This window comes from Diadema setosum, chromosome 15 (genome assembly GCF_964275005.1).
Source record: "Diadema setosum chromosome 15, eeDiaSeto1, whole genome shotgun sequence".
NCBI lineage: Eukaryota > Metazoa > Echinodermata > Echinoidea > Diadematoida > Diadematidae > Diadema > Diadema setosum.
Window position 1 is genome coordinate 13082579 of NC_092699.1, and position 17434 is coordinate 13100012.

Consider the following 17434-nt stretch of genomic DNA (forward strand, 5'->3'; position numbering starts at 1 on the left):
CATTTTCCAACATACATTTTAAGTTTTTGTTTGTTCCTTGCTTGGTTGGTCTATTAAATCGCATTAACTCGTAGCGCCAATGCTACGTACTTACTTTTTTTGTGATTAAGGAAGAAAAACGATGTTTCCGAGGTTATTCTTCATTTTTTCCCGCAAATTCAAACTACACTTCGTTTTACAAAGTTAAACTTTTGACTGCGACATAACGATTACATCGTTTGTATATTTCAAAAAAATTCGCGATGCCTTTTCTGCTATATAACTTTATTTTACTTCTCAAATTTTTTAGGACAAGAAGGGAAACACTCCTCTGCTTGCTGGGATGGAAAAACCACACGACGACCTTGAGTTCATGTTCGAGGCTGCCGACCTAGATGTCACCCTCACAAATAGGAAGGGGTTTAACGCACTTCACCAAGCCGTTTTCCACAACCGTCGCAAGTAAACATCCATACTCAATGTTTCACACATCCTGAGGATATTATTAGCTAATATATATATATATATATATATATATATATATGTATATATATATATATATATATATATATATATATATATATATATATTTGTTTATTTATTTATACAAGTTTACCCAAAATATTATTGCTGAGGTCATTAATTTTTTGTCATAAAAGTTAACGGTCTTATTAGCCAACATGATAAGAATGGAACATTTTGTATTACGTCCATGCGTTTACTGGAGTGTGTGGCTTTTTTAAAATCAAAGTGATATTACAAATATCTTATCACTTGAGAACCCAATATAAGGACACTCTTATTTCCTGAGCAAATTTGATAAAGTTGCCATCATCACATCGATGTTTACGCACGATGTTGTATGCATGCACCAATATAATTTCCACGTTTACAATATCTGCTAGTGTGTGAAGATATTTCTCGCAATCCTGCTTTTTTTACTTATTTGCATGTCCGTGAAACCAAAGTAAGCATCCCCACTCAAAGAAAATAAATAGAATAATGATAAAACAACTAACAATATTATATATTAATTCTTATTTTGTTACCACGGCTTATATTCGCCCGAAATTTTTGACGTTTTAAGAATATGGGGGAAACGGAAAATCAATGTCAACCGAGTTCCAACAAGTAGCTTCATTTTTATCATCATCGTCATTTTTCACCATCTACTGCAGAACGGCTGAACTGCTGTTGGACCGTTTTCCTACCCTGGGGCCTACCCTCGCAAGTTCCCAGGCTACCCTGCATATCGCAGCCATCAACAACTATGCTGAAATGCTGGAAATACTCTTGAAAGCTGTACGTAGGCAAAACGAGACGTTATCATTTAAACATCCTTGACACAAATATTATCACTACACGTCTGTAGTCCTCTTTTATTTTTGCAACTTCCACATACCATCTTCTGCTACATATTGTTTTCCATGTTTTATCATAGCTATACGTAAACGTAAAAAAAAAAAAAATCCCTGAAGGATCACGCCTTATTCGTTAATTTTCTATCGTGTTTTGAGTAATCTAGTTCCTTTATTTTTCATCTCTGTCAAAAAACACAATTCTATGTTATATTTCAAATATTTGCTGTCGGTGAATTGTGTAGTTTTTATTTCTTTTCTCTTTTGTTTTCTTTCATTTTTTACATTTTCTCTTACTCTTGCCTGCCAAATGCTGCATACTGCTCCTAAAAAGAAACGTTTATACTTCTGATGTATTTGTATACAAACAGACAGACTGACAGACAGATACATGTAGGTAGACAAGTATGAGTAAATAAAGACAGATATGAAGAGATTGCTTCCAAAAGGCGCTAAATTCATTGAAAAGTTATCGATTTAGCACCTTCTGGCAGTACAAGTTCTTCATATATACCTAAACATATACACAACTACAAATGTTCATAGAAACAGGTCTGATTGAATTGCAGGGATCTGTAAACATAGATGCCCTAAATGGAAACAAAGAGACTCCCCTGCATCTTGCCGTCCAAGAAGGTGGAAGTGAGTGTGTCGAGCTCCTGCTCGCTCGCGGAGCCAACATCAACGCGAAGAGCAGGAAGGGAGAAACGCCGCTACACATGGCAGCGCGGCTCGGCGACAATGACAAGAAAGCTAAGGATACCCCAACTTTGTCCGAAGTAAGTCGGTCTTCCAAGTATCAAGTCCATTGTGTGTATTGGCAGGGTTTGACATTACCCGTGGTTCGGTGGCATGTGTCACTATCAGCATTGATGTCGGGTCAAAAAATATCCAAAGAAAGATTACCTTTAAATGGTGCCATTGGGCAGCAAAGATTCATAATAAAGTTTAATAGTGTCCTTGCTTTTTTTTAAAGGACCAAAACAGTTCTTTTTCGAGTCCCTAACATTTCAAAATCAAAAGATTTTAATGGCCCAATCGGACCAATAGAGAAAAATATCAGTGTCGAGCCATGGTACAATGCAGCTGTAAAAAGCTTGTAAGTTTGTCAAGTTTCTATACCCTCCTCAGTGATTGCGACTATTATGGTAACGGTCGTCTATATCGTCAGTGTCGACATAACTCTTAATACACTCAACAATGCTCCTCATTTCACTCAAAATATGATGTATGTGTGTGTGTGTTTTCTTTTTTTCAAATCACGTCAATATGAATCTCTCATACGAGATTTGTTGCCGCTAGAGCGGTGAGGCAAGTCGTGCAACTCAAAGCAAGACGTCCTTCTGTGTGACGTGATGCACGGTGTGAGCAGAGTTCAAAGGTTGTGCTAATCTTTCATAAGTGACGTTGACCTTTCCCAGTCATTCCATGACACTAGCTAAACCCATCTTCGAATAAGCATTTTGACAGCACAGTTACAGTTCTCCAAATTTCTTGCTTGAAAAGTAAACAAATCATGATTTCCATTTTTTTTTTTTGCGAAATGTAGTTTCATTCTTTTTTTAAATTTCATTCTTGTGTCGTTGTCTTTCTTGTATGCAGTTGAAGGAGAAATTCAGCCAACACGGAGTTTCGTCCACAGCAGACGCCTTGCTCGTCCTTCTTGTCAATAATGGGGCCAAGGCGGACGAAAAAGATCGACGCAGCAAAACTCCGCTAGACTTCATCAAAAACGAGACCCTTAAGGACCTGATAGAGCGACTATCCCTTGGAAAGAGGTGAGAATAGCACCTGGCATTAAACGTCACATAAGTCTATTTAAAGGGAGCTTCAATAAGAAGATTTCTGTACGTCTAACAAACGAAATAGCAATTTCGGATGATAACAAGAATTCTGTGCAATTCTGACACTAAAATCTTTGTCCTCGATTAGCTGTGGTGAATTCTAGCTGGTTTATTTTGAAGGAGTAGCTAGTCCTGCTCCTATATTATATAAAAATCCGATGTTGGACAGTAGTGCTTTACTGCTTATAAAAGATTTGATTATTGAAGGGGTTTCTCTGCTAAACTGTTGTTGTCATTTGTGTTTCGCCGGTGACACAAGTGGTAGTATATCTACAAACAGAGCCTAATTCAAACCTATCAGCAGTAGCGCATGCTCTTTCCAGTCATTTTGGGTAGAAAGTGCTTGTTGAGTGTGCTGCAGTTGGGAATAGTCTTCTCTTTTTGAGGGAAAGAAAGTATATTTATTTCAAGCTCATGCATGTTCATGTATTATCTGCGCTCAAAAAGAAGTGAGCCAGAGCAGTGCACCAGCATATCCGTAATTCAGAGGCCTCCTTTTTGTTTTCTTTTAGAGAAAGAGATATCGCTGCAGAATACATTGTGCTGCCATTTCTTATTTTGATAAGGTTATAAACATTCACATTACCGGATTACAGGATTTCTGTCACGTAAGCACTTTTTTTTTTGTTATTTACTCTGCTACTTTGACACGTAAGCATTGAAATCGAAACAAATCAAGTACAGTTAAATCAACGTTTTTAATAATCGAGTTTTGGTTTTGGTACAAAGTTGACGATTTGATATGAGAATATCAAATACAAAACAAAGCAAAAAATAAACACATAACTTTTGGCCACACTGCTCTGGCTTCCGGGTTCGTGTCCCCCCTTTAGTAGTTGGTATAGCGCCAGCGTCGTGCCCGGTAGACCGCAGGTCGTCAGCGGGTGTGGCTCAGCAGGTGTGGCTCAGCTAGCGACGCTCGTCCCTCGTACCGGTAGTCGCCCCAGCATGACAGTCCTGCTCGCCGACGCTGATTTAAGCCCCGTACCGATGTGTTCTATGTGCTAACCAAAATGTTTCTCTGCCTGATATTCCCTAACATCAGTACTTATAAACAAACTACTGAAATCAATTGACATACGGCTCAGACAGAAATATGCATTAAAAATTCTCCTCTCAAAGCAAACTATTTCTACTTACTAAATCAAGACTTCCCTAGCACCTAATCACATTCCTGAATATCATTAACCTAACTTCACAGCCGGATGAGCTCGCCTGAGCCTAACATAATGATGTAATACGGCATAACTGAATCCAATGAACTAATTTTCTTTTATATATTATTGTCTGGGGTATCCTAACCAACAGAGGCGTCATTGACGTAACGAACTTGTACAAAATCAATGGATATATATAAACACTCGAGGCAAATATATTCCTTTTCTGACAATTTCAAAGCTGCAGTTATTTTTTTCCTTCAAGCCAACCTCACCGTAGACATCATAAGTATACCTGGTAATTATATGGGAGATCCGCAGAAAAAACCGGCTACTGTCAACTGGCAGTCGGCTACACCTTACAAGCACTTTGAAATTATTATTATTATTATCTTTTTTTTTGGGGGGGGGAATGAGCGTACACTGAAACGTGAAGAGAGGAAACTTTCTATATATGGGGAGAGTAGGCATAGGGATAGAGAGATGTTACTGATTTGATGTTCGTTTTGTTATGGTTCTTATTAAAGTCTGGTCCTGGAATCCGCACACGTAGAGAGAGTCGTGCACGATAGCGGAAAAGGCTTTGTCACGCATATTGCCGACATTGTCAATGGCGATGCACCTCAAGGCTTGCAAGGTAAGTTGGGTATTATAGCCCTGCTCTACATTGGATAAGACATCAGATTCTGACAGATTTACCGTTCAAATATCGATTCACCTCAGACATTCCTACAGGACATGCTCCACCCACATTTGCAACTTGAGTATTGAGCAAAGAAGGAGCAAAAATTACCATGGCGATTCCGATATGACCGCTCGGAAGAATACAGTTATACGAGTTAGTATATAATCCAATCCACTGTCACGTTATATGAGAGATTATGCCGCAGGAAAGAAACGGGCAACTGAAATAGCTGTACACAATTGCGTGTACAGATTATTGTGGGTCAGAATATGTCTTTGTTTAGCAAAGCCGGGAAGAAAGAGAGGCTTCCGAATATTTGCAACAAAAATAATAATATTGGTACAAATGCAGTCATTTTATTTTTTCTGGACCTGCAATTTGTAAATGCCAGTATGAGGACAAACCAATATCATAATCAAAATGTATAAACACAATTGCAGTTGTAAATAACTCAAAGATACTGCACTACAGCAGACCCCTGCAGTGTATTTGGATTGATATTTAATAAATATGGATATTTATGCATAGGTCTTGTTAATTGGACAATTTAATGGATTGAGTGCGATTTTTTTAGAAATGCCGTATATTGAGAGCGGTTCAACCCAATCCAGTTAACAGATTTCATGGTCGAAATTACCTTGGGAGAGCCATAGCTTACACTAGAATTTGGGTTTAACACTTTAATGACAGCGATGACTCTTCATGTTATATTATGCAGGCTTTGAGGGGGTGCATCGCGTAGAACCGGAAGAGATTCGACTGGAAGAGTTCATAGGTGAAGGAGCCTTCGGCAAGGTTCACCGTGCTGTGTGGAGGGGGACTCCGGTGGCAGTGAAAGTCCTGTCCACCAAGAAGAACCAAAAACATGATGTCGAAAGAGAGGTTTCGGTGCACAAGTGAGTTTTTTTTTTTTGCGTTGTTGTTGTTTTTGTTGTTTCTTTTTGACGAGTGAAACTTCGAACACGGGAAGTTGACATAAATAATCAGAGTGGCGAGAGACGGTTTCAAGAATGGGTGGAGGGGCTGTGTTGGGGAGTTCCCCAAGCATGGGGTTTCTATAACATTACTTACAGGAAGGAGTACAGTCTACTGGGTAACTATCTAGGTTCTAATTACTACCAATCTGTGCTGTTATATTATCCACTTGCTTTTAAAGCTGGACCAATCTTCAGGGGAAAATAGCAACAACAATCTTCTACTGTATTCGTTGTGTAAATATCCCACTATGAGATATTAACAGACAAAGGGTTGACCCCATAAAACCTACACTAACAAAATGACTATTAATGAAACAAAAATTATAAAAGACTGTAGTGTCAATCTTCGACATGCAAATTAATACAGTATGCGAAGAGGACAAAAATATTTGTGTTGTACCATCCGTACTGAAATGAATCAAGAATGACTTGCCATAGCCATGATAAGGCCAAGTTACAATGTGAGTGTGTGAACATATTTCAGTACGAGGTATTGTGATTGTGCCCTTTTTTATTGCCCTTTTGATAACCGCCATCACTAATTAAAATTTATTACTGTCTTAACAGGCGAACTCGACATCCTAACATCGTCCGCATGATGGCGCTCTCGTACAAAGACAAAGAGACGCTCTTAGTGATGCAGCTCGTTGAGGGCAGCAACTTGCAGGACTTGCTTTTCAGCGACAGCCACCAGCACAAGGTCTGCAATAACATTTATTCGCTTGCTTACTCGCATGTCCGCCACCTCCCCTTTTTTTCTTTTGCACCATACAAAGGGAATACATAAGGTGTCACCACTTTGGATTCACCCACCCCCCCCCCCCAAAAAAAAAAAAAAAAAAAAATTAAACCCCGGAAGAGCATAAGTAGCACTAAAAAAATAAAATAAAAAAAAAATAGATAGAGACTTTGAAGTGTTAGCGTGTCAAGGTTATGTTTTTGCGCTGAAGACATTTTTTTTTTTGGTTTTTTTTCTTTGTTTTGGTATTTGTTTTTTTTTTTGTTTTTTGCTTGTCAGCTTAAGAAACCCGGAACAAGAAAGGGAAGATAATGAGCTGAATGGCACCAAAGGTTGCGCTGAAGAATACATGTACTCTTTAAATAAAAGTGTTCTAAAGTTTTGACAGAATGTAGTTGATAATGACCTGCTGTTCCTATTTGTATTTCGTGATTCTCTATCGTTTAAAATCCGATCTTCTTTGCTTCTTCCTTTCAGATGTCACTCACGAAAGCTGAAAAGGTCCAGATAAGTCTTGAAATTCTTCAGTCCATTCGGTTCCTTCACGAATCCAAGATACTCCACCTCGATATCAAGCCCTCTAATATCATTGTAAGCAGCACTATATTTCTTTTTTCTTCTTATCTTATTTGTTTGTTTCAGTCTACTAATCATACGGATTGTGACCTCTTACAAAGTTTCCTTACATACACAACTTGTTCGGGAGTATACATTATTAAAAAAAAAACAATCAAAATATCCATTCTTTAAAGCTTGCAAACATGAAAAAAAAAAATGAAAGTGGTAATTTTTGCCACGGTTTGAATCTTTGATTATTGGTCCAGTAATAACTCTCGGTGTACGTGTGCACGCATGTGCATAAACACACATCATTATCATACAACATTTAGCAGTCTCACTAGGCATTTTCACATCAGCCCGATAAAAATCCAAGCTCGAGATATTTTTCGCGATTGCGAATTAGCGCGCTATTTCATTTCTTATTCACATCAGCCCGAAGAGAATTAGCCCAAATTTTTGTCGAGCTAATTCGAAAGCTGGGTATGTGCACACAGCATCAGTAATGTGTGTGCCCTCTCAAAAATTCCTCATGATTTGTGTGCAGTTTGCCTCGATCGATCGGGTCACACACGCTAGGCATGACGGGATGCATCGCCCTAATTTCTCGAGTCCTTTTCACAATAGGCGTTTTCACATCAGCCCGATGTTTCGAAATAGCGCGCTATTTTCTGACTTGGGAAGTTAAAAAATACCTCGAGCTTGGATTTTTATCGGGCTGATGTGAAAACGCCTAGTAGGCGTTTTCACATCAGCCCGATGTTTCGAAATAGCGCGCTATTTTCTGACGTGGAAAATTATAAATATCTCGAGCTTGGATTTTTATCGGGCTGATGTGAAAACGCTACTATCCCGCTATTTCAGAAATTTCCCGAGTTGGACTCGAAAAATTTTCTCGAGCAGAGCGATACAATTAGCGCGCTAATTTGTGTTCACATTATCAAATAGCGCGCTGATTCGTGATCGGGTTAATTTCCCAAGTCAGAAAATAGCGCGCTATTTCGAAACATCGGGCTGATGTGAAAACGCCTACTTTTTCCAAAATTTCGTTTCCTATATCAACCATAGACCTTCCAATCTCTCTGACTGAAAAGGGGGGATGATTTGTTTCAAAAGTAGGAAAGAAAGAGCAGTGTCCATAGCTGTGATAAAATCATCAAGAGAAATAGGAAACTTCTATTAAAACAAAGATGTGAATGGTCAAAATTCAGATTCTCTCCTCTAAATTCAGAATGGCACGGAGTTCTGCAATGACATTTTCTTTTGGTTTTCTCTCACTTTCTTACAGGTGGAGAAATTAAGCAAGAAGGCATACCTCTGCGATCTCGGGCTTGCACATATGAAGCCTCGCGACTCCCCGGAGGATTCCAAACCGGGCGTGCGCGGCACGATCTACTACATGCCGCCGGAGTGTCTCAAAGGCCGACGGGGACGGGACAAGGGGGAAAGCAAGATGACCTCGGCATGTGATATTTGGTCTCTAGGGTGCACCCTCCTGGAACTGTTCACGGAAAAGCCGCTGTGGGGCGACATGGATAGCCTACTAATGCTGGGCCGGCTCGTGGGCACCCATTCCATGCCTCCGCATCTGAGAAAAGCCGATTCCGACATCAAACGCATCCTGACGCCGTGCTTCGACGAGGACCCGAACGAGAGACCGTCAGCCGCTCAACTGATGAGCCGATTCCTGGAGCTTGGCTATTGAGGAGAGGTGGGCAACCGGCTTGGATGTTTGATACAATTCAGTACTTATGTCTCTTGGAGATGTATTCACTAAAGTCAACAAATTAAAATGTGAAACTGCCATTACCTTTGTTAGATACAGTGTAATTGCACTGCAAGTCGCACAAAAAACTGATTATGTAAATTTGTTTTTGTATGTTTTTACTTGTTTTTATGTTTGTTTGGTTTGGCTTGGTTTCCTTCTTATTCATCCATTTATCGCTATCCTATTGCAGAAGCAAAACGTAATTTTTGATGGAGCTGTAGCATATAATGGTATATAATGTATACATAGTCTGTATTATCAGATGTTAAGTCCACGTGACAATGATACGAGAACATACCCTTTTTGAAATGTTCAATATGGCAACCAGATCTTCCTTCATCGTCTAACATGTCCAAAAGGGATCTTTCTTATCGCAACTTTAAGTAATTTTAACTTTAACAATTCCCTCAATATATCAGGAGAATTTTCTTTTTTATGTATATAATGATACCACTCCGGCACAACTTGGCCTTTCATTTACGAAAATGAGTCTGATCGTCTACCAGTTTACGCAAAAGCCTCAAAAGGTCAAGCTCGTTTTACAATGCTTGGAAAAAAACAACAACAACAACGTTAGCCATTGCCAGCGCTGGAAGAAAGCAATTGCTATTTTTTTTTTTAATGCGTACAGCTCAATGTAGATGTTGCTATGTCTCTTGGAGATGTGACCACGGAGGTCCATATATGAAAGTGTCAAACTGCCGAATACTTGTGGCAGGTACAATGTGCAGTACAACTCACACGAATGTACAACTTGTTTTTGTTTTTGTTTTGATTGATTGTTTGTTTAGTTTGTTGTTGCAGAACTCAGTGGTCACATTCAATGGTGCTGTTCAACATATACACGGTATATGCACAAGAAAGAGTGAAAAATTATTTAATGTTTTTTTTTTTGTATGTACACGTTAGGCCGCAGCATTGAAAATATCATGGTTTAGACGACTGTTATTTACTACAGAAAAATAGTCAAAAAAGTGAGTTTGTTTTTACCTCAGCCTCAGCAATGTTAGACATAAGCTTTAATAGGAAATGATATCTTATTCAAACAAGTCTAGACTGTATACCTGTAATCCTTTTTGGTATCCACAGCTTACTTTCTGCTTAATTGTAATAATTTCTAGTTTCTATCTATATGGAAGAATAATTTTTACTGTAAAAGTGTATCCGTTGTGAAAATGATGTGGCATAAGAAAGGGAAATCGTTTCATTTATGATTTTTAAGGTAAAAATAAGGCAAATGCAGTATCATTTACTGCTTTTAAGAGGACATACAATGTGGATACTAATTTACAGATTATTTCCATTATGCCAAACAGTATGGGAAAGCAGGTTCTGAAAGAGGTATAAGTTTGATGGAAAAATTTTTTCAAACGCTATTATAGCAGATGCCTTAAGGTTGATTATTAAAAACAGTCAAGGGCATTTATGGTGCATTGCCGAAAATTAAGAGTATAACATTTATTATATTGAAGATGGCAGCAATTGATACAACACGAGGAGAAAAAACAAGGACAATCGTTTTCATTGGTCCCGTATTGATATGAGTACACCGGATGTTAATTTACGGTGTCTTCAGTTAAAAAATACTCAATATTCATGTTTTATACAAACATAACTTTTCATGCAGTTGTTTTGATTGAAAGATAAGAATGTTCGATTTTTAATGTGTATGCTGAAACTTAAATACTTCTTTTGAGAGAGTGTCAATACGTTGTTATATTATGGGCTGATGTAAAAGGAATGGATTAATGTTCATGCGGGCTTACAAATAACATTTACAACGGAAAATGAAACAGTGGTGTCTTTCCTTACTGTTTATATTATTCGGCTTTGAATTGTATCACTACGCGTGTATATAAGAAATAAAATTTATGATTGTAAAATAAGAATAATACCTCGTTTTCGTTTATGTAAAGATAGCATTAGGTAATACAGTACTCTCCGCGTAATCGGGTATCGCTTAAACGGGTACTCCGTTTAATTGGGTAGTAATGTCAAAATCAGTTCTAATGCACATTAAATTTACCTGATAAACGGGTTGCCTCTCCGCATAAATGGGTAAATAATCTTCTTCTAATCTAATTTCTACCCACATTTTTATCGCAGATATGACACTTTAAGAAATCATGAATGTCAAATTTTCCACGGCTAATGGCATTCTCTGCTTAAGCAAAGAAGACGATCATTTGGGGAGTGATTAAAAATGGAAACACATCACATGTACATGTACCAGTACCAACTTGCCACACGTAAACGAATATTACAAATGTAGCTGGCACTCACATTTGCATAGACAGACAGGAGTTGAACGCACTTGCGCTCCGAATGTGCCGTATACAAGCACGCGTGTTAAGCATACAGTGTATAGTGTTTGGTGCAGTGTACAATGCATGTACATACACGTTGTGTTTGTCCAAGGTGAATGAGACGTGTTCTTCTGTTAATCGGGTACTCCGCTTAATCGGGTAAGAAACGCTCTGCCCGAGCCTACCCGATTATGCGGAGAGTACTGTACTATAACCAGAAAAAATACTATAACCAGAAAAAGTTATTACAAGAAACAATTATAAGCTGCAAGTGTTAAAAAAAATGGGTATGTTTAGATACCAGTGTGTTTGTTGTTGTTGTTTTTTATACGTGTTTTATGATTGTTGGGGCCACGCGGTATTTCACTGCTTGCTTTCAAAGTGTTTTGCTTGAAAAGTATGATGTATTGTGCGTTTCGATGAATATAAATATGCGTTTGATGTAGAATAATCAAATCCCAGTGGAGGTAAAGTATACGCGGTCTCACGTCGGCATGGTCGGACAGCACGTTCATGTGAAAATGATACCAGAACGTACACATGATAATTTGTATGCATATTAAGATATCAAATAATTATGGTGTTGTAATCACATCTTCCCTATTGTCAGAAGACTTGTGTACATGTATCATTGTTGTGTATAATATGAGTAGGAGGATGGGCTGTCAACATACTGTTTGGGCGTATTATAATGGCAAATATAGGAGGGTTTGGTTGTTGTTTTACATTCCTTTTTTTTTATTCAAATTTTATTGTGAAAAAAAAAACAGAGAACAGTGTTGTTTTACATTCCTTTTTTTCATTCAAATTTTATTGTGAAAAAAAAAAAACCAGAGAACAGTGAAACCAAAGTGGTCAGAAAGAAAGAACATATAACAGATAATACTACTTTTCCTTCTCATTGTCACAAGGATCATTCCAACATCGGCTTACTGGGTTTCCTCTTTTTTTTATTTTTATTTTTTCGTTTCGAAATATAGTATGTTTACAGTCGCATTTTACACACTCTCCACATAGATAATGATTGAAGTAAAGAAGAACAAAAAGAAGAATCACAAGCCTGAAGAAGAAAAAAAAAAGGTGGAACTGTAAGAAACACTGTTTCAACGTAGTTTGAACAAATCAATTAGTTATAGGCGGTTGTATGTGTTTCATTTATTAATAGGACTATGGTTTTTACTATTCTCATATCAAGTTTGCATTAAGCATGTCTGCAATAAAATCCCCTGTGTTTCTTTTTAAAAGATACCTCAGTGTCCCTATAGGTACAAGGAATTACATTTTTTTTGAACAGTTGTCAACTGGTTGTATGTTTGTATGTTTGTCTTATCTTAAACACAGTTTTATGTAGAAATAAAGAAGGAAACAGGGTAATGCACAAACGCAATGTGTTCAAACTTCATGCCATCAAAGCTATGATGCCAACAACGGCTGCTGCTCTTTCATTTATCAGAACTTTACCTGGTAGAATGAATAAATCATAGCATGCATTATATATTCAGCCGTTGAAATCAAATATAAGTTATAGGTGTGTCAGGGATCGTCTGGCTCATATAATTATTCAAATGCACATGTTTACAGTTTAGCGCAGAGTACAGGCCTACTATACGTTGTATAGAAAATTTGTCCATTCAATGTGCGCGATTGCCGCGCAAGTCGAAATTTTACTTTCAATTCAATTCAATTCAATTCAATTCAATTTATTTTCATACTTCTCAATGAAGGAATGTACATCAAATATGATAAAAACATAGTGAATCATGATATCCGGCTGGGATGTACAGTATATTAATGTAAGCATGTAAAACATATAGCGGTCGATCATCGTACGCAGGTTCTATGTACATTGTATAACGCTAAAGAAATATGATGGAACCTACTTGAAAGCGAGCTTGTTAAGCGTAGGTCCCAAATTCTGAACAGAATGTAAAGATGAGGAGCACGGATGCAACGTCGGACCAAAATAAAGAGAAGCAAAAATGAAAGGCAAAAATACCTTTAAAATATACTTTAACTACAAAAAATACTTTAACTCAGTGTATTCTAAAACGTCTCAGTCCGTATGCACTAATCAATTACAATGAAACCTCCTTATAACTACACCGGAAAAAAATAATAACATGACAATCACCTCGTTATATTAGGTATCTCACCGTATCAGGGTACATTTATAACAGTTTGGGAGTGAGAGCTGTAAAATCACCTTGTAATATGCTTCGTTATATCCGACCTCTTTATAACGGTATATCTGGCATCCACTGTATTCTGTTATGCGTGACCTTTGTTCTTTCATGTCCCTAACCACGGCATCCGAGCCTTGGTTGTTTTTGTGCGCATCTACCACTGTCAAACAGTACTAATGTCATGTAAATTGTACATACTTTTCTACTGTCTGGGAGATGCAGGAACCGCTGTGGTTCCGTATTGAGACCCAGTGCAAACAATAGGGTTTGCTGTAGTCTTGCCTCCCAGACCCATTGTGTTTAGAAACTTTCAGATGCATTATTTCACTAATTAATGACCCATTTTCTCTGAAAGTTGGTGCAATGGACTCCTGAAATGTGTCTCTTTCACATATCAAAAATAATCTTGGGGGCAAAGATACACTTTAACACAGTGTATTCTGTCTAAAATGTCGTAGCCTGTCTGCACAAAGCAAGTACGGTGGAACCTACGACGAGACCTAAAAAACCATGACAATCACCTCGTTATACATGTGTTAGGTTTCTTAGACAGGGTACAATATATAACAGCTGTTGTTGTTGTGTTTTGTGATGGGACCTGTAAAATCACCTTGTTATTAGAAAAGGTTTGTTATATCCGACCTCTTTTTAACGAGCTGATATCCACTGTGTTCAATGTTATGCATGACCTTTGTTCTTTGATGTCCATGGAATAACCATGGCATCCTTGGTTCCTTTTTGTGCGCATCTATCAATGTCAAACAGCACTAAAGTCATGCAAATTGTACATACATTTTTCTACTTGGAGTACGTACATTGCACTATGGTTTCAATGTCAAACAGTACTATTATAATGTCATGCAAATTTCACATACATTTCTACTGTGATTACGTATGCTCTCAGTACTATTACATGTGAATTCGATTTCATTTTACGTCGTGTTTTAGATTCAGGTAAATAGAAACAATTACATTTTTGGCATATTCATGCATATTTCTGTCAATGAATGCTATTCTCCCACTGCCACATAAAGCTATCTACGTATCTATGTACTGTATATAAATTATAGGCACTAAACAGGCGTTACTTGCTGCGTGTTTCATTGAGAACCAGGGCCCTGTTTCACTTTCAAGGGAAATATATCGAAACATAATATAATGAACTGAAAGTTTGGACGTATATTGATCAGACCTAGTTGGGAAGGATACATTGGCATTCAAGATGTATTTTATGTACATACTGACAAAATGGGCGCTATAAAACAAATTGTTCCCAAATGACTTTTTAAGAGTTCTTTAACTTCTGAGGGCTGATTGATCCCAGAATTGTCCCCAAAATCAGATGAATCGAACTTTATAGGATCGATTTCTAGCTCAGTGAAACTGATTCCTGTTTTATCTCTCTCAATTCATCTTTGATGATTTTTTTGAATAATGTAGTCTACACGTTACAATGTACGGAACCATGCCCTTGTTTGTTATAATTTTATTGTCGTTATCATAATTCTTCAGCGTATAAAGACTGTCGTGGTCATGACATTTCGAGTAACTTATTACAAACTTCGATATCTCACATCATACACATTCGCACAAGTGAAGATGCTAGTAAAGTAAACAAAATATATTATCGTGTTACTGGTGTGTCCTCTTCTCTCTCTAAAAGAGTGAAGTGTGTGTTGTTGTTTTTATGCCTCCGTCACGAAGTGGTGCCGGAGGCATTATGTTTTCGGGTTGTCCGTTCCGTCCGCACGTCCGTACGTCCGCACGTCCGTCCGCTTTCGTTTACGCGATAACTTGAATTCTACCAAACTTGGTTTAAGTATAAAGTATGATGGGGCAATTAGTTGATTAGATTTTGGGTGAAATCCGCCAAAGGTCAAAGGTCAAGGTCAAATCATGAAATTGTATCTGTTTACGCGATAACTCAAGACTGGATCGAGCAAATTTCACCAAACTTTGTCGGAGGATGATGTATGATGGGACAATTACTTGATTAGTTTTTTAGTGAAATTTGACTGAGGTCAAAGGTCAAAGATCAAGGTCAAATCCTGAAATTTATCTGTTTACGTGATAACTCAAAACTGGGCGAAGCAGCTTTCACCAAACTTGGTCCAAGGATGATGTATGATGGGACAATTAGTTGAGTAGATTTTAGTGACATTGGCCAGAGGTCAAAGGTCAAAAGGTCAAGGTCAAATGCTAAAAATGTTGCTATTTCCCCAGTATCTATGCAATGCCCTAAGGTATTTTCTTGAAACTTGGTGTAGACATTTTTTGACTACTGCATAAAGATTCTCCAGAGAGAGTTTCATGTCTTAAGGTCAAAGGTCAAAAGGTCAAAGTTTAGGTGGAAATGTAATATCACTTTTCTCACAAATGGTTCAATGTATCTTCATGGAACTTGGTACATACGCATGTACTGACTGGCAGAGATTATCTAGGGAATTTAGGGGTCATAGGTCAATAGTCATGGGGTCAAAGGTTAAGGTCAACTCCTCAATATTTTATTATTTCCCTCATACACTAGTATATGAAATGCTTGCATTATTAGTTTTCAAACTTAATATATACATGCATTACTTAATGGAGATTCTCCAGGAAATTTCCAGCCAGAATGTCAAAGGTCAAAGGTTAAGGGTCAAGGTTAAGGTTTCAACGCCCCCCCCCCCACCAAAAAAACAAAAAATATATATATTTGTACTGTAATTACACTCTTTCTTCCTACCTTGGAAATTACTCAATGCATAAACTTATAAAAGGGTCTGTCAGAATTCAAGTAAAAATTCTCAATTCCCCAAATATGTGTACTTGCACTCTTCGACAATTATAGCAAACCCAGTTCAAGGAAAGTGAACATTCAAGTCTTTCTGACAAACCTGTCATATCAATATTTTGCCAGTTATGTGAAACTGTCATGGATCACACATTGTGAAGACATTGTACTATACGCCTATTGGGAGAATCATGCATTATGGCGGAGGCATCAGTCGCCATAGCGACATTTCTAGTTTTATTGATGCAGTGAGAATTATATTGAAATATACATAATAATGTGACCGCCCAGCTCAATCCCCACAAAAAGTAAGCAAAAACAAATTTCCACATTTTGCATAGCTTAAAAGAGGGTAACTTCTAAACTTTAGAAGACATACAAGACATATATAACTTATTCAATTTGGACCCTCCAAACGCTTAATACGACGTGCTGTTTGATAGAAAATGGAGAAAAGAGAATTTTGAGACTACAGTGGTTACTCATGCAGGCATGCTGTGCAGAAGTATCAATGAAAGTGAAAATGTATTTTATTTCCAGGTGAAAGTAGCACATTTCTTCTTCTTCTTCTTCAAAGAAAAAAAAGGTATATGGTCAATGAGAAGCTGCTAATACCTCGCTGTCGATTTTGTTTCAAGCTGTCAAATTTTGAGAGTAGGTAGAAAAAGGTTTACAGTCCGAGGTGAGATAAACTTTAAGAATTTCAGTCCGTCAACCCAAATGACATTATTCATAACCCGTGACTTTTTATAGGTTTTGAGCTGGGCGGTTTTGTATCATGGAATATTTTGCACAAAGTATTTGTCACTGATACCAAGAAAGCTTTGGAGTGAAAGAGTGCTGATAGAATGGTGATTGAATTCATTCAAATTAAAGTACATGCCAATCAGTATACATGTACCGTGTGTCTAACAAATCACTATATAAATGTATGTATATATATCTATCTATATATATATATATATACACTGTATATATATATATATATATATATATATATATATATATATATATATATATAATCGAAGTGTGTGTGTGTATATATATATAATTTATATAATTACATACTTGTATGTTCATCAATATTATTCAGGGCTCCATGGAAGA

General features: G+C 37.4%; 1 protein-coding gene across 1 annotated transcript; it reads left to right on the forward strand.

Annotated features, from left to right (window-relative positions):
• Positions 1-6573: 6573 nt before the first annotated feature.
• On the forward strand, positions 6574-9002 carry LOC140238912 (uncharacterized). Its single transcript, XM_072318810.1, has 3 exons — positions 6574-6700; positions 7217-7330; positions 8586-9002. The coding sequence occupies exons 1-3, from the start codon at positions 6596-6598 to the stop codon at positions 9000-9002; spliced, it is 636 nt and encodes a 211-aa protein (XP_072174911.1). The 5' UTR covers positions 6574-6595.
• Positions 9003-17434: the final 8432 nt, after the last annotated feature.